Genomic DNA, 23,218 nt, shown 5'->3' on the forward strand with positions numbered 1-23,218 from the left:
AAAAAACATGGCCGCTGTCACGGCTTCAAAATAGTTTTAAACAACGAAGATTTAATGAATGACAAAAAAACTGCAGTTATTCTCAAGTATGGTTTTTTTTTATGTAGTGGAGATAATTTGTAACATATTTAGAGTAACTTGTCATAATAGTCGGGGTTCCTTTTAAGAGGTCTTGAGAGGTCTTTTAAAATTCTCCTCTGCCATTTGTCCTCAGCAGATGGCGCTGTTGGTTAAAAAAAATCCTCCCACTCCGCTGTGCCCTCACGTCGCCTGACTACACTTGGAAAAGAAAACTGGGCTTAGAATAGAAACACATTAACTGGTGCCCGCAGACTAACTAGCTTCAGGCAGACATCTTCTCAGAGGCTGTCGGTGTGCAGGTTACACGATGGATTACGACCAAAGATACAAAAGGAACCAGGTAAACCCCGAGGAAAACCAAAACGCCAGACACCCGAGACAGATGACAGATGTGTCTGGACAGGATCAAACACTTCCAAATCCAAATGTTCACGGAAATCCACAAGTGCCAACTGGACAGCCACGGTAGTAAGTACAAAGTTTGTGTTGATAAAACAAAGAACTGAAAACTGAAAAACAAAGCAAAACACACACACACACACACACACACACACACACACACACACACACACACACACATACACAGAGAGAGAGCTCATGTTGTCACTTATAGATCCACAGAGGAGGCTGAATAAACCGCCTCTTATGTGCAAATTTCTTCATTGCCTAACATTTATTCTATTTGTGTTACATTTTATTTACTGGAGTAGATTTCTGTTTTCCTACAGAGCTGACTTTCACTTTCGTTTCACGGAATCGGAGAGTGAAACGTTGCCTTCAATGTTCGTGGTAAAGCACAGCTTCTATGTATACGAAGAAAGTATCTTTTATAAGCAGTTTTATAAGCATGTTGAGCAAAGTAAACAGGCGTTTTATCAAAGTGCAGTCTGTAAAGATGTCTTGATTTTACTCAAGTAAACAAATCACATGAACATTAGAAAGGAAACAGATGATTTTAAAACCATAGCAGTGCAATTTACTTTGTCCCTTCAAAGCAGCATCATATTAGTTTCATTACCACATACTTTTGGATATTCTTAAACTGCTGGTGGTTTTGCTTTTGAGTGGCTTTTTGGCCATACGTAATATTTATCCTTTATTATTTTTTTTATGTTTTTTAAGACTTCAGTACAAAATTTCCTCAAATACAGAAATACAAAGAAAACAAGGGAAAAAATGATGGAATGCAAAATGATATCCCTTACATAACTACTGGAAATTTTCACTTGAATCGTTTTCAGCTAAATGTATGCAGTAAGTTTTTAGCTACTGCTGTGTAACCTAGCCTAACCAAACCTCAGACATGAACGAGAGACAGAAATTAAGTCATGACAGCTCAGATGTTGCCCGGATTAACAAGGTGTTGAGGAACCAGGACACACTGATGAGAAGTGGGCTACTGGAACAAGAAGCCACAGCTGGGCAAGAGATGAAAATAGGGTGCTGTTGGAATGCTACTATGTAAGTTAATCCCAGCAGAAGAGGTTACATGAATAGAATGAGGGGACCTATGGAATCCTCAATACCCAGCATCCAGATTGACAGCGAAACAACTAGTAGCTCAGTGTTACAACATTGGGAAGAAGGAACTGCTCTCGTGGCTAGAAATTGACGAGGTACACCACAGAAATAGAAGGCAGGAAAATAAACCAGCTGTTCTCCACAGAACCATCCAAGGTGTACTCTCTTGCACAAGATCAACAGGACCCTAAGAGCCTTCTTATAGAACTCTAGTGTTGTTCGCCACATCCCCATTAAGGCCAACTTCAAGCCCAAAGCACAAATCACTGTCAAGTCGCGGGATCTAAAAAGTAGATGCGCTCTTCCCACTACTGTTTTGCATAGGCCTGAATCCCTCAGTGAGGTCATTGACGAGACTGGCTACAGATACTGGCTGTATCCCAATTCAGGGTCTGCAGCCTTAAAGGCCGCCTTTTAAGGCTGATTACGTCACAGCGACGCGACGAAGGCTGTCCCAATTCAAAGGCTGCTCGAAATGCGGCCCTGAAATGCGTCCTTCATTTCCCTGAATTTTAAGGATGTGTAGACTTTGTGGCCCAACATATCCCAGAATGCATAGCGCAAAAAACGGCGGAAGAGGGGCGCACGAAGAGTAAACTTTTAAAAGTAAGTACTGAATATTATGTCACTTATTTATGTGCAAATGTTTAATAAAGAAGAACATTAAAACATTCCTGTTGGCCACATGTCAGCAAAGTTATGTGACATTAGCGACGTTTGTACTAACTTGGTTTTAAAGCCTTTACTTTAAAATATACGCCGTTCAATAGTCGACCTTAATCTTACAGAAAATTTGATTATTTTATGGATATTTAAAGTAAGCACTGAGACAAATTTACTAATGCCAACATATTAAAAGAACAATATTTGTCTCTTATATATAACACAGTTATATATACAGTGAAGATTTAAGGTGACAGGAAATATGAATAAATGCAGCTTGAATTTTTACTGCAGCTCAGTATTTGAAACAGTCATTCACTGCTGTAATAACTAATAATGATTGAAATGATAACTTTAATATTGGCCATATTGTATTTATATTAGTTAATACAATATGGCCAATATTACAAAGTAAGATGACTTTAGTCTCATGAACAACATGAGCTAATTGTTATTTACTAGCTAATCTTAAAATGACTGTTCAGTACAGAAATGAAGCCCAATAATCATGATTCCACAGTCCCGTGGTCTCAGCCTCAGATACTTATCAAATCAAAGCTCATGTAGAAACAAACAAACAAATGAACAAAATATTTTTTCCTTCATTTCTGTCAAATAATGCTGTATGAAATGGTTCCAGCTGTTAGTGTCATGGTTGCTAGGCAACCTGGGCAGCGCCACGGAGGCTAGACCGTCCCATTTCAGAAACCTCGCACTTCCGGCCTTAGCGGCCTTTGAGTACGCGGCCCTTGTGGACCGTTAAGGCTGCGTACTTTAAGGCTGCAGACCCTGAATTGGGATACAGCCACTGTCAGCCACCTCCTCTACATGGATGACATCAAGCTGTATGCCAAGAGTTAACGAGATATCGATTCACTGATCCAAACCACCAGGACGACATCGGAATGTCATTCAGATTTGAGAAGTGTGGTCAGATAGTAACATAGAGAGTGAAGGTAGTCAGACTGGAGGTGATCGAACTACCAGAAGGCAACTATGCAGACAGCTACAAATACCTGGGATTCCCACATGCAAATGGGAACCACGAAAAGCAGCTAGGAAGCTGCAACCACCAAGTACCTGCAGAGGGTCAGGCAAGTCCTGAAGGCATCAGCTGAATGGTTAAAAACAAGATCCAGGCTATCAACACCTACATTCTGCCTGTGATCAGGTACCCTGCTGGGATAATAAGGCTGGCCAAAGGAGCCACTGACATTAAGACATCATCACTGTGTTCTGCATAGTGCTCATTACTCTGCAGTATACATTATTATTAGTATTAATAATAATAATTTCTAGACCAGTGTAGCATTGCAAATTGTACCACACTGATGAGAAAAAGATACTCAAACTGTACTTGGATATACCTTATTGACAATATTTTACCTATACTATTTTTTTTAAATTTTTTTACATTATTTTAATAAAGCTTAAATGAAGTGTATGAATAAACTTAAACTACTGATCAAGTTAAATTAATTTGTTAGCGGAGATGAAACTGCAACGTTTTCTAAATACTTTCAAAATACCTCATTATAAGTGAACAAAGGAAATATTCGACACCAGAAGCACTCAGTTTTTGCATTGTTCTTCTCCTGCCTTAATACCAACAGTCACACTGTGTCTCTGTCCTTGTTTCAGCTCAGATGGATACACCATTATCCCACCAAATGAATCTAAGCGAAACGAGATGAAAACAAGTAACTATGACACCAATTTGATCTTCATTTATTTGACATTTCTCTCCAAATGTATGAAATGAGAGGTCTGTTGTTGTTGCTGCAGTTGCTCAAAAAGAAGAAGAGGCTCTTAACAGATGGAAAGAAACACAGAGAGTCCCCTCTGTATGTGTGAATCCAGAGAGGCTTGGTAATCTGTCCTTACTCTCTACCTTCACCATTTCTATATTTATCTTCACATCCTCACTTACTGACATTTGGCATTCTGATCTTTTATCCAGGTGGTGATGTCACACTGGCTGAAGTCAGGCAAAAACAGCAAATAAATCATCAATCCATGAAACTGCAGAAGAAAGTACATGCCAAGTTATTCACTCTGGAAAGCATCCATTTATTTTCTGTGGAGCTTTACATATATCTAAATATTACAGCAAATTATTTACACATACCATTTTTGTCTGCTGCCATAAAAAAAAAAAAAAACAGACAGTGCATGAAAACATGCCATGTTTGAGATGCAGTAATACATTTCTACTTTAGCTCGCATCCTCTCCTGTTCATCCAAAAATAAAATATTTCATTTCAAATGCTCTTTCTAGATAAAAAAGGCTGAGGATGACAAGAGGAAGAGACAGGAAGAGGAGGAAAAGTTGCAGAAGATGAAAGCAAAACAGAGGGAGAAGGTAAGCATAAAATCAAAACATCAAGCAGATTATTATCAGATTATTGTTGTAGTCTTTAGTTTACCATGTAAAGGTAACTGTTGCTGAATAATTGAATTAAATCAAGGGTATGTACTAGAGATGGACCGATCCGATATTACATATCGGTATCGGTTCGATACTGACCTAAATTACTGGATCGGATATCGGAGAGAAATAAAAAAAAAAAATCCATTAAATATCAAAAAAGCACCTCACAAAACTTGCGATATGGCGTAACTCGGCTCATAACCGTAGCACGTCGGAGCAGTATGCATCACGTGATAGAGCGGCTGTGGCGTGCGAGACCTGTTGTCTGGTTGAGCATTCGGAGCCTCGCTACCAAACCGGCATTTCATCTCCGAGGAAGTGATCCCAGAGAGAAGTAAAGCAAGTGTGTAAGTTCATCTCTGAATGTTTGTAAAGCATTCCAGCGTTAAGCTTAACAACAGATATATGGAGCGACTGCCTCTTCTCCCTCTCTCTCCTGCTCCTACTTCAATCATGAAACTGCTTAATGATCAGCTGATCACCTGATTCTGTCGCAGGTCTGTCTCTCTTGTTTGTTTATTGCCCACTTCGCACCAGAAAGAGGAAACCAGCGGCTGAACAACAGCAGCACGTTTAACCTTGATAAGCTGTTGTTAGAATTTATTTAATATTACTTTCTACTCGAGGATCTTTTTCTACGTAGCTGACGGCTGGTAACTGTGCAGGGGCGGATCTAGCAAAGTTTAGCCAGGGGGGCCGATAGGGCATTAACAGGGAAAAGGGGGCACAAAGACATACTTTTCTTTCTTATTCTCATTTAAAATGTCGAGCTTTTAATAAATAATTATCTGAATCTTACACACAAAGTTTTAATCTGATGTAAAATGTATAGAAGTCCGTTACTGTATATAGTAACTATTAAGTCTAATATACCCTAGTAAGCTATACTACTTTTTCCTTTGGGAAGGTACCATCTGTGCAGTCTGCAATTCTGTTGAAGAAAGATGTTGAATCTATTTAATTATTCTTGAAAAATAATTTATTTCTGGGCATTTTTTTTTCACACTGCACCAAATTAAAGTTGATTACGTCGATTAAGCATCATGAGGTGGGGGGTGGTTCCCTATTTTTTTATTTTTTTTTTGCAGGGAGTTTTAGAACCCTATTAAAATACCAGAATAGGGAGGATGGAGTAGGTTTAAGTTTATTAGATTGATCAGTATTGCTGAACTATGAAATATTTTGGGTGCAGTGTATTTTTTTGCATACAGGTATAACAGAATAGCTTTAGTGTTTGTTTGTTTTTTAAACTTGAGTTTGAACTTATACAAAATGCAGCAAGATGTTTAAAAAAACAGTTTTGTTGTTTAAAAAACACACTATATCGGATTCATATCGGTATCGGCCGATATCCAAATTTATGCTATCGGTATTGGACATAAAAAAGTGGTATCGTGCCATCTCTAGTATGTACTAATGTCTTGTAGCAAACCATTTGTAATGCTTCAATGCTAAAAACAAAAGATCTGATGGATTTGATTAGAGTGAATACAAGGCTGAGGCCATTGTCTACAGTGGCACTGTATTTCCAGGTTAGCCTAAAACAACAGATGCAAACAGGTAAAACACAACACTGCACATTGTAAACTAGAGCAGGCAGCTAACAGCAAGAACTCGTATTCTTCTACCAAGGCTAATTCCATCCACATGTAAAAACTGATTTCCTGGATCCAATCGTATCACCACCATAGTTATTCACTTCTAATTAAGTCCAAACCCCATTTTTGGTGAAATTCCCATGCAAATCCTACTCACAGACATATAGCTAAATCAATCACATTTCCTCACCAGTGAGCATGACAAGTTACTTTTTATTACTGTTATGTTAGTGCTCAGAAGCTTATAAATCTACCCCATGGAACTAATTTTTCTTCCCTTAGTGAGGAGTAATATCATGCTTACCCTGCAGATGTCAGTAGAGACAAGCATCAACATGAGCTCTAGCGAGAGTTTCTCTCACACACACTTGGCACTAAAGCTATGTGAGAACTAACAGATTAATGGACTTTGGGGTTTTCAGCCCCCAAAGAAAAGCTCTTCACTCAGACGTATTCTACTCAACGTTTGGCCCTGCTGTCTTTCCAATAATGGTGATAGAGTAATGCGGAAGGCTGATTAATGGCAAAGACCAAGCCAGTATTCCACAGATCTTTGTCTGTTGTGCCATGACCTCTGTGACAACATAGAACAGAGTATCGGTAATCCAGCAAATAAATACATACATATAAAACAACATGCTGGGTCACACTACATTTCACCCCTGTCTCTGGACTCTCACCACCACCCTCTTTATCTTAAACAGCACACCATGTCCTATTTTACAGTAAGACCATGGTACGAGAAAATAAAGTCTGTGATGCCAGAAAAAGATCATTAAAATAGACAGTACTAGGAGGGATTTTCACCGATGTGACCAAAAATATTTATCACGATATACATTTGAAAATTTGCGATAACGATATAAATGACACTAGACAAAATACTTTACAACTCCACAACTTTATTAGTGCAAAAAAACCCCATCAATGTATTTTCACTTAAGCAAGCAGCTGTTTTTTGCATTAAAGTTATATAAAAATTTCCAGTGTTCGTGCCCAACAAGCATGACTAGCATGTGTATGCATGAATGTTACAGTCCATATAGCATGCTCTAATGTAATGGCTCCGTTAGTCACTTTGGTTAATGTCACTTGCACATTTGGGGGAAAGCAGGTTCGTGGCACGGCAACTGAGTGTGATGTATTGCAGGCTGAGCATCTACGGGAGAAGGAGCGGCAGGAAGATCAGAGGAGGAGGGAGGAGTTTGAGCCGGACCGCCTCAGGTTAGCCCTGGATCGGGGTTGCTTGGGTTTCATTGCTGTTGCCTTCTGGTATTGTGTGCAGTGTTGTGTTCTGTCATGCTCTAACATGGATCTCTGTTAGTTATATTCAGCATCAGATGTCACAAGAGCAGGCGGAGTGCTGATATGTGTCTAATTTCCTATATGTGTCCCAGTAAAATATGACTTGTCATTGAGCATTCACCAAAGCAGCAGCTGATCTCAGTGGAATGAGCTGGTAGTTGCATAGATCCTATACAGAAGCCATAAACAGAACCTAATTTTAGTGAGGTAAAACTAAGTCTATGCTTTCGTTCATCTTATTATTAGTCGTAGTATCATTGTTATTATTATGATTATTTATTTGATTTGATTTTAAAAGCAATTTTTTGGTTGTAAGTTGAATTCTTAAATCCTTCTTCACATTAAAGTGCAGGACCATAACTAAATCATCATCAATGCAGCTGTGGTCTTCCCTGAAATTATGTCAGCATGCTGTCAATTCAATAATAAAAGTACAACTACAGTACAGTACAGCCCACCAGGTGGCCCCAGCCAACATTTTGGGAATCACTGCTCTAACCCATTCACTACTAGGTTATATCAATCAATGGTATTCTGCACTCTCAATGGTAGCAACTAAAATCACTTGTCTGGAAGTTGACCCAAAGGTTTATCTTGGGTCCCGCCCACTTCCTGCTGCCATTGGTTATTTGGCCCAAAGTTGCTTGAAGTTTCTGAATGTCATTCCCTTTCTATAGTCTCTGGTTGCCACGGCACTGGAAAACATTTGCATAGTTGATGCAGCTTAAGCGTTGAGCTAGAGAAAAACAACAGCCCTGTCAAATTCCACAAATTACAGTAGTACTTGTGGAGGGTATAATAGAGAAAGTGAAGAAAGTATCAAAATGTTTTTCAGCGTCTCCCAGCACACAAGCACAGACAGAGCATGCTTCTCATAACTACTAAATAAATATAAGCCAGTGGAAACCTTTGGCTTCATACCGGATTTAAACCCCAAAATTGCAGGTGAAAGTTCTGTGCCACCATAGTTTTAATGTAGTGTAATTTTTCTTTTTCTGAAAGGACTCTCTCTCTCAGACATCTTGAATTACAACATGCTGTAAGGTTTGCTCCACATACTTCCTAGCCTGACTTTAATATATATTTTCCTTTCAAAATATGTCTTACAAATTAAAGCCGAGAAAAAACAGAAACATTATTCCGTGCTCTCCAAAAAAAGTCATGAGATTTTATTAAATATAGACAGACTAATGATTCAGAGCGTCTACTGTAACTACAGCCCCTTCATTCCTTTTTGTCTGACCACTTTAAATCCATTACCCCAACAGCCACGATGTTACTGGAATATGATCCCTGGCTGACTCCCAAGGTAATTGCTTGTCAAGTGGCATCCCTGGTTTCCTTACAAGGTAAACAAAAACAGGAGACAGCAGACCAGTGTACAGAACTGAAGAAACAATGATGATATTTAGAAAAGGGGCTAATGGGTAGCAGAGCAGATGCTCTGTGCACAGTCGGGACAGTGTCACACGGGGACAAACAAACGTGGTCAGCCTTTGTCAGACTGTCAGCTTTTCAGGTCTGTGGAGTGTCTGCTGATTAAAATAATACTTAAGGCCTTATTATTTGTGTGTGTGTGTGTGTGTGTGTGTGTGTGTGTGTGTGTGTGTGTGTGTGTGTGTGTGTGTGTGTGTGTGTGTGTGTGTGTGTGTGACCATGTCTGCTGCACGACAGAAGAAATAAAGTGTTTATCTATTGCAGAACACAGGAGAGGTTTCTTCAGAATTTCGAGAGGAAAGCTTCATCAGCGTCCACCACTGCCATACGCACGTCATCCAGGGTAAGGTGGTGTCCAAATCATATATGTTTTGCTTACTCTGTGCAGCAGTGGGCCTATGCATGCATGTGCTCTATGCATCCTAGGAGTCAGTGCTAACTCTCATATGTGTGGCGTCAGAGAATCTGTGTGGTATTTTACACAAGTAGATCTACATTTGTAGACTGTTTTCTGAGTAAATACCCTTAGGTGCAGAATTTTCATCGTCTGAGGCCACACGGATATTAAACTATATCCCATGTAGGTCGGGTAGGGGTCGGGAGCTTACGTTTATCTACTGGTCATACATGGAGCACACACCGGTACAGTAAGATCACAGATGAGTAAAAGGAAAGAAAATACACCGATAAATATGCCAATGTTTTTGGGGGAGTTTCCTATTATTTTTTTTGTTTTGTATGTATTTTTTATATTCTTGTTACTTGTCAGTATTGTCTTTCTACCTCTTTCAGCCTCTGTTGTTTTTAATGTCTGCTTCCTTTTGTCTTTACTCAGCCTCTCTTTCTCTCTGAATGTTGGTTTTCTTAGAATGGAAGCGGTGGAAGGCTAGGAAAGTTCAAGGGACTTCCCAGAGTTCACACTGAGCAGAGACAGAGACACAACATGACATGACTGCAAGGTTTTCTGCAGAAGACAGAACAGGGTTGTATAACGTGTGCTGGAAGAAGTACACTCAACAAAAATATAAACGCAACACCTTTGTTACTGCTCCCATTCCCCATGGGATGGACGTAGAGACCTAAAATTCATTCCAGATACACAATATAACCATCCCTCCCAAACAGTGGTCACAAATCAGTCCAAATGTGTGGTAGTGGGCACATCTGCTATATTGAGATAATCCATCCCACCTCACAGGTGTGCCACATCAGGATGCTGATCTGACATCATGAGTAGTGCACAGGTGTACCTCAGACTGCCCACAACAAAAGGCCACCCTGGAATGTGCAGTTTTTTTGCGCTATTGGGGGTCTGGGGACCCAGAACCGGTCAGTATCTGGTGTGACCACCATTTGCCTCATGCAGTGCAACACATCGTCGCATGGAGTCTATCAGATTGTCAATTGTGGCCTGTGGAATGTTGGTCCACTCCACTTCAATGGCTGTGCGAGGTTGTTGGATATTCGTGGGAACTGGTACACGCTGTCGTATACGCCGGTCAAGCACATCCCGAACATGCTCAATGGGTGACATGTCCGGTGAGTATGCTGGCCATGCAAGAACTGGGACATTCTCAGCTGCCATCTGCCCTGAACAATGTGAACCATGATTCATCCGTGAAGCGCACACCTCTCCAACGTGCCAGACGCCATCGAATGTGAGCATTTGCCCACACAAGTCTGTTACGGCGACGAGCTGGAGTCAGGTCAAGACCCCGATGAGGACGACGGGCATGCAGTTGAGCGTCCCTGAGATGGTTTCTGACAGTTTGTGCAGAAATTGTTTGGTTGTGCAAACCAATTGTTCCAGCAGCTGTCTGGGTGGCTGGTCTCAGACGATCTTGGAGGTGAACCTGCTGGATGTGGAGGTCCTGGGCTGGTGTGGTTACACGAGGTCTGCGGTTGTGAGGCCGGTTGGATGTGCTGCCATATTCTCTGAAACGCCTGTGGAGACGGCTTATGGTTGAGAAATGAACATTCAATGCACGGGCGACAGATCTGGTTGACATTCCTGCTGTCAGCATGCCAGTTGCACGCTCCCTCATTGCTTGTGGCATCTGTGGCATTTTGCTGTGAGACAAAACTGCACATTCCAGGGTGGCCTTTTGTTGTGGGCAGTCTGAGGTACACCTGTGCACTACTCATGATGTCAGATCAGCATCCTGATGTGGCACACCTGTGAGGTGGGATGGATTATCTCAATATAGCAGATGTGCCCACTACCACACATTTGGACTGATTTGTGACCACTGTTTGGGAGGGATGGTTATATTGTGTATCTGGAATGAATTTTAGGTCTCTACGTCCATCCCATGGGGAATGGGAGCAGTAACAAAGGTGTTGCGTTTATATTTTTGTTGAGTGTATGTAGAGGGAAAAATAAAAACCAAAAAAACCTGTTCCTCCCTAACGGATCACTTGTCTTGTCAGTCTAATAATGTGAATGGAAAAGACAATCACTTAAATGGGGGTGTATAAAAATGGCAGATTAAAAAAAACATATTTACTTTGAAACATTGACTCCCCAAGTCGGCATTAGAAGATACAAAATTCAAAACTGAGGTTTAAAAAAGCTAAATTCTGAAATAAATGGTATAAAAAGTAATACATTTTCACTTATGTATAAATTCCGAGTCACTAAGAGAGGATAATTATACCAAAATTGCAAGTGTCCAAAAATTTATTAATTTATAAGACTGATGTAGTGGCTAAAAAAATTGCACAATAATAATGTCAGGTCATAAGATTGCACATCAAACTTTTAATGTAGCATCTGAGTATTGTGAGTAAACAGTAAAACGTGAAACAAATACAAAACAACATGTCAAAACTGTCTTTGTAAGTAAAGATCATTAAGTTAAAAAAATAGTGAAAAAATCCCAAACTTACATAAAAATATAATTTAAATCAATAATTCCATCCATGTATTTTTGAATGAATTCCATCTTTCCTCCATTTATGTGGTTCAAGTGTACCCCGCCTTTCGCCCGAGTACACGCTGAGCAGGTCACATGTGTGCCGCAAGGCTACTTAATTCAATACAAGATAGAAAAATAAAATTACCTTTCGACCACATAATTCCAAATGGTAATTATAAAATTATCCCATAATTATTCTACTTTGAAAATGTCCTCAGGCGATCATTTACTCTGGCTATAAATAACTCTAAATACCATTTCTCTTAATCATTGCAGGGGCAATGGCTTATTGTCTTACAACAAGTAGATGCTGTAAGCCTCTGAAAATTCAAGGCTATTTTTAGCTCAGAAAATCTGCTTTTATTGCAGAGTGTTGAAAGCTTCTGTCAGAAAGTAAAACATAGTGCTAATAACATGCGTGCTCTCCACCCGACCTATCAGTGATGTTACACAGGAGAAGAAGCGGGGAAATGTTTTCTTTTTTTTGTTTGTTTGTTTTTTTTTTTAAACAGTTTTTATTCATTATCAAGAAAAGCATAAAACAGAACAAAGCAGACAAAAAAGAAAGAAAAGAAAAAAAACCCAAAGGGAATATATTAAAGTCATTATATACCTGTACAAATACACATATGGGGTAAAGAGGAGAGAGAGAAAAAACAAACAAAAAACAAACAAACATATTTTCGCTCAATTACCCACAGATTTAGAAAGAGAAAAAGATAAACTCCAAGAGTGAATTGTTGTCCTTTACGCTTACTTCCTATTTAACTGAGAACATCTTAATCGCAACCACACCCCTCAACAGTTGGGACAAATCATTTGGCAAATAAGAAAGCAAAGGGGACCAAACATTGAGAAAGAGACCCTCATTTCCTCCTAAAATAGCAGCAGTTCTTTCATGAGGAATAACTTTGGAAATGTTTTCTTTGTGGGCTTCTCTCACTGTTTTACTTTCTCTCTGCCTCTTTTTGAATCTTGTAGAGCTGATGCAAATCTTTCACCAGGAAAATTAGTGGTGAGAGAGATTGGGGAAAGGAGACTGTAGGTCAGACCTTGGTGCAGAAAGACACAGAAAGCAGTTCTAGTGACAAAGGAGTCTCTATTTTAGGGTGGGATACACACAGAAACAAACAGACAGGATACATAGATGATAAATAGATGATTTGGTGCTGTCTGTGACAGTAGGGTCACAGACAGTACCAAAGCATCACCTCATCCTGGTGTTCTACTTTCTCATCTCACACAACCTTCTCCCATCATATCATGTCATCACCTCTTGTCTTTCCTGCTTTCTCCAATTTTTTCATTGTGTCTCCTACATTTCTCTTCTTTAGTTGTCTGTTTTTACCACTAGTTTCTTTCCTTTCCCTGTCTCATGTCTCATTCCACATCCTTTCCCATCTTCTCTGCTCCTGTGCTCTTGCTATGCTTCCCCCCCCCCCCTCTCTTTTCTATTCTTTTCTTTTCCCTGCCTTTCCTCTCCTCTCTTTCTGCTGATACTCCCAGGCTTCAGCTCTTTCAGATCGACGTCACAGATTAAGAGATGAAAGCTTGCGGCCACAGAGCAGCAAAAGGCAAACTTCTTCATGTGGTTCTGACCAAGACCCTGGGAGCTGTTGTTCTTTCAGCATTGGCTCCATAAGTCACATTGCTCTCCCCTTCATATCCTCTATTTGTAGGCGGGTGCTTGTGTGTTTGAGTGGGAGATTTGATACTAAGCTTTGATGCAGCAGAGGGCTGACACAGGTGGGCTGTGCTCCGTCTTCCCCTCACTGACCCATTAACTCTCCTGGGAAGAAAAACAGAGTAAAAACGAGTGAGATGAATGTGTTGAATTCATTTCTTGTCAGTAATTAAGCAAACTCCAGTGTAAACTCCTCAAGTGGTATAGTGGCTGATGTATTTGCTTGGCAAGAAAAGGGTGCTGCTTTGATTCTAGCCTTCTTTTAGGAAGGGCATCCAGTGTAAAACTCAATCTAAATCAAACTTACAACACCTTGACTCCTTTTTAGCCATTCTTTTGTAGATGTGCTGCTGTGCTTTGGGGTCATTGTCCTGTTGCATAACCCAATTTAAATTATTCTCACATTTGACTCTAAAATACTTGGGTATTCAGAGGAGTTCATGGTTGACCTGCTGCCCAGGTCACGCAGCTACAAAATGAATAATGCTGTGCTGGACAGTTTTTATCAGGTGTGTGTGCTGATATGCTATGTTTAGTTTTCTCACAACATGGTGCTGTGCATTGTGGACAAACTCTCTACTTTTGTTTTGTCTGTCTGAAACACATTGTTCTGCAAATCTTGTGGGGCTTTTTTTTTTTCAAAAGCAGCATTGCGAACCAAAGTGTAGGCAGTAGCAATTCCTTTTTAAAGAAGGAATTGTTGTAGAATTGTCACTGACATTTTTCCTAATTGGCATTGTGTTAACAAACAGTTGCTTGAGTGTGATTATTAAATAGAAAGCACTTAGATGTAGAAAAAAAGTGTGTATGAGAATAGGTGAATGAGATATGTTGAATAAACAGCATGTCTCATATAAGAGCCAGTTATTTACTTCGGCTAACTATGATCAAATGCACCTAGCTGCGACTTACCCTCCTAATGCCTACGGTAGCAGTAAGTGTGGACTTTCTCACACAATGCTTCTGCATTTTGGCTTAGTTCTAAGGTTGTATTTACCTAATCTTAAAATCTGCCAATGGCCATACTAGCTTTATGATAATCTGATACATTAACCATTAGGATTTAAACAGAGTTTAAATTTCTACACTGTAAAAAAAAAAGTCCTAAAAAAACAGTAATATTCTGGCAGCTGGGGCACCAAAATAATACCATAAAATAACAGCAAAGAACTTTCCCATGAAAATACGGTTATTTCAGTAATGACAATACAGTCTTTTTCAAGTACTTTTAAACATTAAATTAGGAACAATTTAATGTGATTGAACAATGAAATTACCTCTAAACAAGGTCAATGAATGCGGCAATATGAAACATAATACTTAAATGTACAGAAATATACAGTTAACAGTTGGTTTAAATAATAATGGATTGCATTCATATAGCGCTTCATGAGACCCTCAAAGCGCTTTACAATTCCACTTTATAATTCCCCTCTGCCCATCACCAGTAGGTGGTAGGTGAAGAGTCTTGCCCAAGGACACAACGACCGAGCGTGTCTGAGCCGGGGCTCGAACCGGCAACCTTCCGATTACAAGGCGAACTGCCAACTCTTGAGCCACGATCGCCCAAAATAACAATAATAATTATTATTATTTGATGAAAAAAAAAGTTTATACGAATCATTTTATATATTTTTCCATAGCTTTACATTTGAATTTAACAGTTAAATCTTTCAAATAACAGACAAATATTTGTGAAATTATGATGCATTTGTGAATGTTTTTAACAATCTAAATATGCACATGTAAAGACAAATACATTTAAAAAACAAGAAAATTATGTTTTATTACATTTACAGTGATTTTACGTTAATTTACATTTGAAATGTAAAATCACTGTCTATTTATGTAAATTTAATGATATTCTAGAAGAACAGTACAAAACTGTAAAATACGCAGTAAACTACTTTTATATTACAATTTTTTTCACAGTGTAGAGAAGGTCTTGCTTATTTCAGCAAGATAACAACAAACCACATTTTGTATGTATTCCAACTGCACAGATCCATTTAAAATGATTTATTACAGCAGAACAACATAGTGGGAGTTGAGAAATTATCCTCACCTCAAAGAGGCACCATGAGGACAGCAGGAGGTGTTGTCAGTGGGAGAGAGGAATGTTTTTTTTTCCAACTGTCAGACCTATGACCTTTACAATAATACAAATTCTTCAGTCTTAGCGGGCGGAAATTTGACATTTTCTTTTTTTCCCTTTTTTTTGTCAGAGCACAGATGTGGAGGGTAAACAGACAAAGGAATCAAGAAATCTGAGAGAAGTGCAGCTGGAACACAAGAGGTATGAAGACCCTTTATATCTTATATCTTATGTAAAGTTAACATAAAAGCACACAATTTGGAAGAAACGGTGCTGAGCCACTTGATGAAAGACTCACTCAATATTAAAAAAATGTTGAAACTAAATACAAACTACCCATGCAAGAATGCTCCCAGTAAGATTAATAGTGTGTTTTTGTTCATTCCTTTTGGAACAAAACCAGTGTAGACTGGCTGGGTTGATGGATGTTAAGTGGCTGCAACTTCCACTATATATTAGTGGGTACAGAAGTTTAAAAAGCTGTCAAACACTTCCCGCTCACTCACATTTGGAGCCTGCAGGCATGTGGAGTTGTAAAATAGAACATTTGCAAGTTTTATGTGAAGCATTTTGTTAAGTTCACTATGCTTTGACAGGGTGAACGCGGTCTTTTTGGACAAGCTTGAAGGTCAAGCCAGAGGAAGCGAGAGAGAGCCAAAATTCGAAAGTACTCAGGAGGCAGAAAGTCAAGCCCCGTTGTCACACCTGAAACCAGATCCAGAACAGAGCTGCTCCGGCTGGACAGAAGAAGCTGGTGAGCTTAGACTGGACCTGTAAATAACGCTCATTGTTCTGTTTCTCATGCCTTTTTTTTTTAGTCTGGCTCAGCACTGGTTAACCAAACCTAAATCGGACATTTGAGAAGACTTGCCCACCTCATCCTTTTTCAGTGGACTCTGACTGCCTGTTTAGTCTATGTTAGGTGTAGGTGCTTTACATGCTTCAAAAATGTAGGTAGGAAACTATGTGTGGTACGTTGTGATACTGTAGCTCCGGGCATTCAAAACCTGCTGAAACTAGTGCTTTTAGTAATGGGGAGCCGTGAATGTGTGTGTGTCTCTATACTGTAAGTGTGAGTAACAAAGTATTTTCCACTTCTGCCTGGCAGTTAGCACGGATGATGCCAAATATCAAACACATTTAAATGTGTGACTTAGCAGACAGGGCACTGAGAGGATCAAAGCTTGACGCACGCAAACTTCTACTGTTTGTTATTACGATTCTGGCAGTCTTCGAGGTAAATTCTCTACTTGCGCTGAAGCAAGGCAAGACTGACAGACTCTTGGCCTGGAGCCAGACAGATGTGCCAAGGGGCAATGCCGCCCTTATACAATTGTTCTGGATTGACACCTGACTGGATACAGATGCAGATATGAATAACTCGTGTTCACAGCAAACAAAAGAAAACAGACTACCTATTGCATTTGAACATGTTCACCAAATGTGCGTTCTTTTTCAAATTATTGTGGTTAAAAACATTTATATTGTTGTATTCCTAATATTTTTAACTATGATATATAGAGAGAAATGTATAATATTTTTAACGTATTTATTAATAAATAATACTCTCTGCAAATAGAAAGTGTACATATAATCTTTTAAAAAGTGAGTTACAACAGTGGGTGTCTGCAGCCCACTGTGAAACACGGTCGAGGCGCTTTCGTTGTTTGGGACTGCTTTTCAGCTAGTGGAGTTATGAACGCAGAAAATCTCATCAGATGGTCACACCCTAACTTTCTTTATTATTTGTTAGAGAATGTTATCCCATACAGAGTAACTATGTGGGATCATAATTTACAAAAAAAAAACCATAATGCTGTAAATAAATGAAATAATTAATTGAGACGTGGAGCTTTGAAACCATAAAGACATCAAGAAAATGTTTGTTGACATAACTCAGGCAACACGGCAGTTTTTCTCATATTACAATCGGACTTCGTAGGGTTTCAGATCAGGAGGCTATGTCCATGTTTTACATACAGTCTATGGACAACGCTGAGCACACGCCCATTTCAATAGTGTCATCTTTATTCAAACCTTCTGTGCCACTTTTCACTCCGTTGAAAGTAGTTTGCCTAGCGGTCCACTGGAGGGCACTCCTGAAACTCTCAGATTGACCTAATGCATGCCCTGTTGACCTCATATTCTGTTTTGAGTTAGACCACAGTGCACAGATGACAAAACTTGAACAAAGGACAAATAAGCTAAGATCTGTATTTGGTGTAATTGCTCTTGACAAAGGAAGGGCTAAGGATGTATTGGAATCTGGTATTGGTAGTAAACAGTGTCTTGTCCTACCACTCAGTTGCTTTTCATTCTTCGCTAATTGCTGTCTGAACACTACCCACCAGCCCTATCTGCCAGCTAGCCCGATGATCATGTCTTTCCACTCTGCCGGAACCTGTTTGGGTGAAGGCCTCTCCTGTCCCTCACTATTTGCCAGCCCCACTCATCAAAGACCATCAACTAAAAAAAAACCCACCGCCTTTTTCTCGACTTCGCCAATGAATGGTTTGGCGAAAGTGTGCTTCTTCTTCGCTCTTGTTTTTATTGCCCAGTCCAATAATTTGTGGTGCAGACTGTGTTTTTACATGCAAATGATTAATTTAGGGAATGTCTGCAACCATTCATTGCTACAGATGGGAATGGAAACCAGCCTCGTGTAAGCTCTTACAATGTCACCATCAATGAGATTTATTAAAGAGAAGATCATTATATAAATTTTTTAGTCATGAATCTGCTATGTTTAACAATGATAATGCCCTATTATTACTGTGATAATCGGCGTCATCATACCCCAGCAGCATCATAATGAACGATGGGGGACTCGAGAGGAATAGTTGCTAAAGTTATCAGACAGGAGAGTCTCTATGCTGCCTGAAAGAAATGACTGTAAACATTGGAATCCCCCTTTCCTTTGTTTGACTATATTATTAACAAAATATCTAAGAAAATCAAGATTTTGGGGATTGGCTCTAGAGCGTTTGGTAACCAATCATGTGTACAAATGTTCTGCAAAACAGATCGTGCTAGCTGAAAAAGAAAATATGAAAACATGGTATGATAAGGCCTCCAGCTATACATGAGAAGGAAAGAAAGTATATTTCAGGACAATCAAGGAGCCCTCTTTCCACAGGGGTCTCAAGAGAACAACAAATTAAACTTTATGTGTATTCTTTCCTGTGTGTTTTCCAGACCCACGGGCTGAGTATGACCAGGCCCTGATGAAGCTCATCAAGAGCTTTCCAAACTGTGACAGAGACTTCCTAGAGGACATCTTTACCCAGTGTAACAGGGATTATGAGGAGGCGTCCACACTACTTATCAGCACACTGAGTTGAACTTCATGTATTATAATTTTTTTCCCCATAAACACAACAATTTACAACAGCTCCTACAGGCATCTAGAGAGAAAAGAGTTAATGAAGGAGCTGTTTGTCCTTAATTTTCTGTTTAACACTGTAGGCCATGGGCCAAATAAGCATGTTTACTCAGGGTGCAGATGGTAGAGAATTGGCAAAGACAAAGTTTATCTACTTTGATGGTAGATCAGTATACAAAGCAGAGCTGACTACAATGCATTAGACTCCTTTGAAAACATACCTACATGATATGTGCTCTATGGGATCTGTTTTTGGTTATGCTATTAATCACTGAGTGTTTGGTGTTGTGTATCTGTCTGCATTCAGTAGTGAGTCATGTTGTGGTTTTGTCTTGACATCGAGTAGAATTGATGCTCGTTTTCACCAGTTTGGTTAAAGGTCATCGCAATGACTCAAAATCTTCAGCTCATATTTGGAGCTCTTGATTAAATCAGTGTGTGCAAATGGAAGAAAGCACTAGCAACATGCATGATGCTTTTTGTTCTGTTTTATAATTAAAGTTGTGTGTAATGTATCTATAGAAAAAAAAAATTAAGTATGTCATTTTTGACTTTAGAAAATTGTTCTGCCACGTTGTGCCAGTCGGGACAGAAACGTTCTAACAGGCACATACAAAAATGACATTTTTCCAAAGAAGTCCAGTTATTCTTTCTTGAAAACAAGGTTTTTTGTAGAAAGCCTTTTTGTTATTAGTTTCAGTTCAAAGTCAAAGTTGTTTTTAGGGGGCTGCAGGGAAACACTGTTTGGTTGAATGTTCATCACTGTTTATATTCATGTGTTGTAGCCATTTAATCCCTTTGCTTCTCATCACTGTGTTACACAGTGGGCAGTGAGCTGCTGCTGGTGCAGTAAAATTTAACCTCATAACATCAATGAACTGGACAGCACAGGTGGTTATCACCTGGTGGTGGCAACAAAAGAACAAAGGGCGTTGCTCTCAACACGAGGGGCTGAAAATCCCCTTTTACTGAAGCATGAAGTCATGAGGAGTGCTACAGAGTCATCCGGGAAATGTCTTCCCTTTGGAGAACACCAAGAAATCACATATTATTGCAGCAGTTTTACACTTAGTCATAAAGGTGATGCATTTAAATTTCAGTGAAAAATATTTACTGTGTGGTATACCCCTAAATAAACTCATCTATTTAAATCAAAGTCAGTACATTTTCATTTCTGTGTAGACAGATATTACAGTTTTGTATTGTGCATTTCAGTAGTATATCAAAAAAGATCACAGAGACATAGAGCAGAAAGCTGCTCATATTCTAATTTATTTACTGCTAGCAAGTGAGCTAGCAGTCACACATTCCTTTGCTGGTACAATTGTCATAGTAAGAATATCAAATCATGGCAAGGCTCATTGGCTAATGACTTGTTACTGACAAGTCATTAGCCAATGAGCAAGTGTAATATACCATTGATAATCCTCCTTTTTGAAAGGACAGATTTTATTTTTATTCAATATGATTCAAAATAAGTGACCAAGATATAAACTTAACAGCAAAGTGTTTACAGAGGTAAGGAAAGAAGACCTTTTTTTTTGCAACCATAGCTATTGCCCTGTGGATTTCAGGAAGAATGCAAGTTTCAGGCTCTTCTGCACTGGCCTAATTTTTTCCAACCAGGTAGCTATGGTCATGTTTTTTCACTGTCTATGCAAGCAGCTCAAGCAAACAACAGATCCCCAGATCAGTTCAGCAGCAGGTGAGTTCAGATGACCCCATTCAAAGTGAATACGAATTGAGAGTGTTGAAGCCTGAAATGCATCCACGTAAATCCTGCCTAAGCATCATTATATTTGCTTCATTCTCTCCAGGCAGCTCCAGCATTTAAACCACACAGGGTATTTCTAGTTGTGTGAATGCTGCATTGCAGTACGCATATTTATAAATAGAAAGAAATATGCTCTGCCTAAAATGTATTATTTAATTAACAAAACGTTATAATTCACGTGTAGAACCACAAAAAATTGCAACCACTCGATCATATTTTTTATTTAATCCCAAAATCGGTTTTCTACAACAGACTGTGTTAAAGGCTGCTTAGAGGAACAGCTGGATTAAAGGTTTTTTTTTGTTTGAGTGCCGGTTAATTCTGGGTGGGGAATGATGAGGTTAGATCATAATGTGCAGCAGTCACAAATACAGTAAGAGAAAATGTTTTTGGAAAGCCTTGAGGCCTTTTGAGTGTATCACTATCAAGAAAACAGGAAAAATCTTGAAATGAACTGGGTATGTACGTGTCTGTGTGGGTGAGAGGTGGGGAAACACCACTTATATGTTGCTTAATCAATACAGTTCAGTGAACATCTGGGAGCTGATGAGACACTGGTGTGGGAAGGTATCGGGTGATGTCTCCTCAGGCTGTGTGGATCTCTTACGGGACTGTTCGCTCACATCAAATGTAAACAGCAGAGAGCAGATCATAGCAGTACGTTTACAGTTACAGTTATGTTTTCTAGACCAAAACATAAAATAGATGGATGTGGAATGATTTGTTTTACTTTGGAAAGTAATAAATCAGTCAACCTGCTGCTTGGAAAAGAAACTGGATGTTTTTTTCTGAGTTGCAGGGTCGTGCACTTTATGATATCATATATAGGGAAACATTGGGTATTGGGCAATCTTTGTGTCTGCTGCAATGAATTAATGTCTGTGTAAGACTGGCCTCTTGAGAAAGAAAAAAAAAGGCAGCGGCATTAGTCATTCGTTCAGACAGCTGAAAACAACTGTGTCTATATTCAGTGCCAAAGCAGAAGGTAGCGTGACTTTTATATTAGAGAAGGGTGCTTGGATGAATGGATGGGCACGCAGAGTGCATGACTTCAGCTCCAAAGACATGTCAGGTTGGTTCACACTTTTGACAAATATCACGGGAAACACCAAAGCAAAACAGAAAGTTAATTAGGGAGAAAATTTTACCCAGCTGTTTGGTCGGCCAGTTTATATGTACAAAACGTTTCTTACATTTAGTCACAACTGAACTCTGTGTTTAGCTGATACACCGTAACTAAAACAGATTAGCCAGTCAGTCATATAACAATTACGTCTTTAAGGGTATTGTTTGAGTTACCCTTGAAGAGGTAAATATTTTGCCCAGGAGTTGGAGATCCTCCTGGTCACCTACGTGCTTGGCTGGTTTCCTCCCACAGTCCAAAGACATGCAAGTTTGGTTAAATGGTAATTGCAATTTGGCCATTCTAGCTCTCACTCTCTATGTTAGCACAGCTTTGAAATGATAGACTCTGTATAAAATAGATGTAGGCTCCATTACTGAATTCATGTTGTGAAGTAGTTTTTGGCTCTAGATGTGAAGGAGAAATCAAGGAACACAGCATGCACATATGGTAGCAACTTGTCAGTCACCACCTAGAAGCATACCTCACTTTATTGTCCTTTGTGAAAAATAAAGATTTAATGTAGACCATCATTTGCAAAATGAACATGAACAATAAGTTGTATTAAGTAAGACTAAACTAGTGACTGAGACCACAAACTCACCAGGAAATTGTTTACTAAGGTCAAGGATTGTTTCAGTGTAAGTGGCATATAGGTCTGAAAAGTGAAACAAGTGAAGAAGTACCTTAAACCTGTATTCTTTCAAATGGCCAGCAGAGGGCAACTCCTCTTAGGTAAACAGTTGTGGACTCCTCTGCTCTGTAATCTCAGTAAACATTCCTTCCTCAGTGATTTCAATTATTATTTCATACAACATTATCATGTTGTATGAAATAGAACGTAATGCTTATTTTGTAATTTGTGCTCATTATAAGGTGACATTTATTGTATTCTATCTTGTTAACTTGTCAGTCAAAATACCTACACAATGGTGACGCCATGGAAGTCCACCTTTTATATGCAGCATATGGTTTGACCAGTGTCTACTGGATGGATGGATGATGGATGGATGGATGATGGATCATATCTTAGCCTTGCAGGAATTCAGTAACAGTGCCACTTCACTTGGTTACTTCAGTTTTTAAGGCAGATTAAAACTGTAGGGTAGCGTGTGCCATACAGTATAAAGTGTACAGTTGAATTGAAAAACAGAAGTAGCATGAGTATCATTAAAGATAAAGATTAAATTATGATTACGATGCAGA

The 23,218-nt window shown here is 39.2% G+C and overlaps 1 protein-coding gene across 1 annotated transcript; it reads left to right on the plus strand.

The window, feature by feature from the left end:
• The first annotated feature begins 2 nt into the window (after positions 1–2).
• epsti1 (epithelial stromal interaction 1) lies at positions 3–20,271 on the plus strand. Its single transcript, XM_026145106.1, has 10 exons — positions 3–549; positions 3,907–3,965; positions 4,051–4,134; positions 4,226–4,299; positions 4,544–4,627; positions 7,445–7,518; positions 9,301–9,379; positions 15,864–15,934; positions 16,330–16,487; positions 18,929–20,271. The coding sequence occupies exons 1-10, from the start codon at positions 389–391 to the stop codon at positions 19,072–19,074; spliced, it is 990 nt and encodes a 329-aa protein (XP_026000891.1). The 5' UTR covers positions 3–388; the 3' UTR covers positions 19,075–20,271.
• The last annotated feature ends 2,947 nt before the right edge of the window (positions 20,272–23,218 follow it).

This window comes from Astatotilapia calliptera, chromosome 16 (genome assembly GCF_900246225.1).
Source record: "Astatotilapia calliptera chromosome 16, fAstCal1.2, whole genome shotgun sequence".
NCBI classification, from domain to species: domain Eukaryota; kingdom Metazoa; phylum Chordata; class Actinopteri; order Cichliformes; family Cichlidae; genus Astatotilapia; species Astatotilapia calliptera.

Bases quoted from the DNA above. Each gene is read 5' to 3' on its own strand.
- epsti1 (XM_026145106.1), top strand. From the start codon at position 389: ATGGATTACGACCAAAGATACAAAAGGAACCAGGTAAACCCCGAGGAA. The intron at 550-3,906 runs GTAAGTACAAAG...TCCTTGTTTCAG, and splicing joins CCAACTGGACAGCCACGGTA to CTCAGATGGATACACCATTA. The intron at 16,488-18,928 runs GTGAGCTTAGAC...TGTGTTTTCCAG, and splicing joins CGGCTGGACAGAAGAAGCTG to ACCCACGGGCTGAGTATGAC.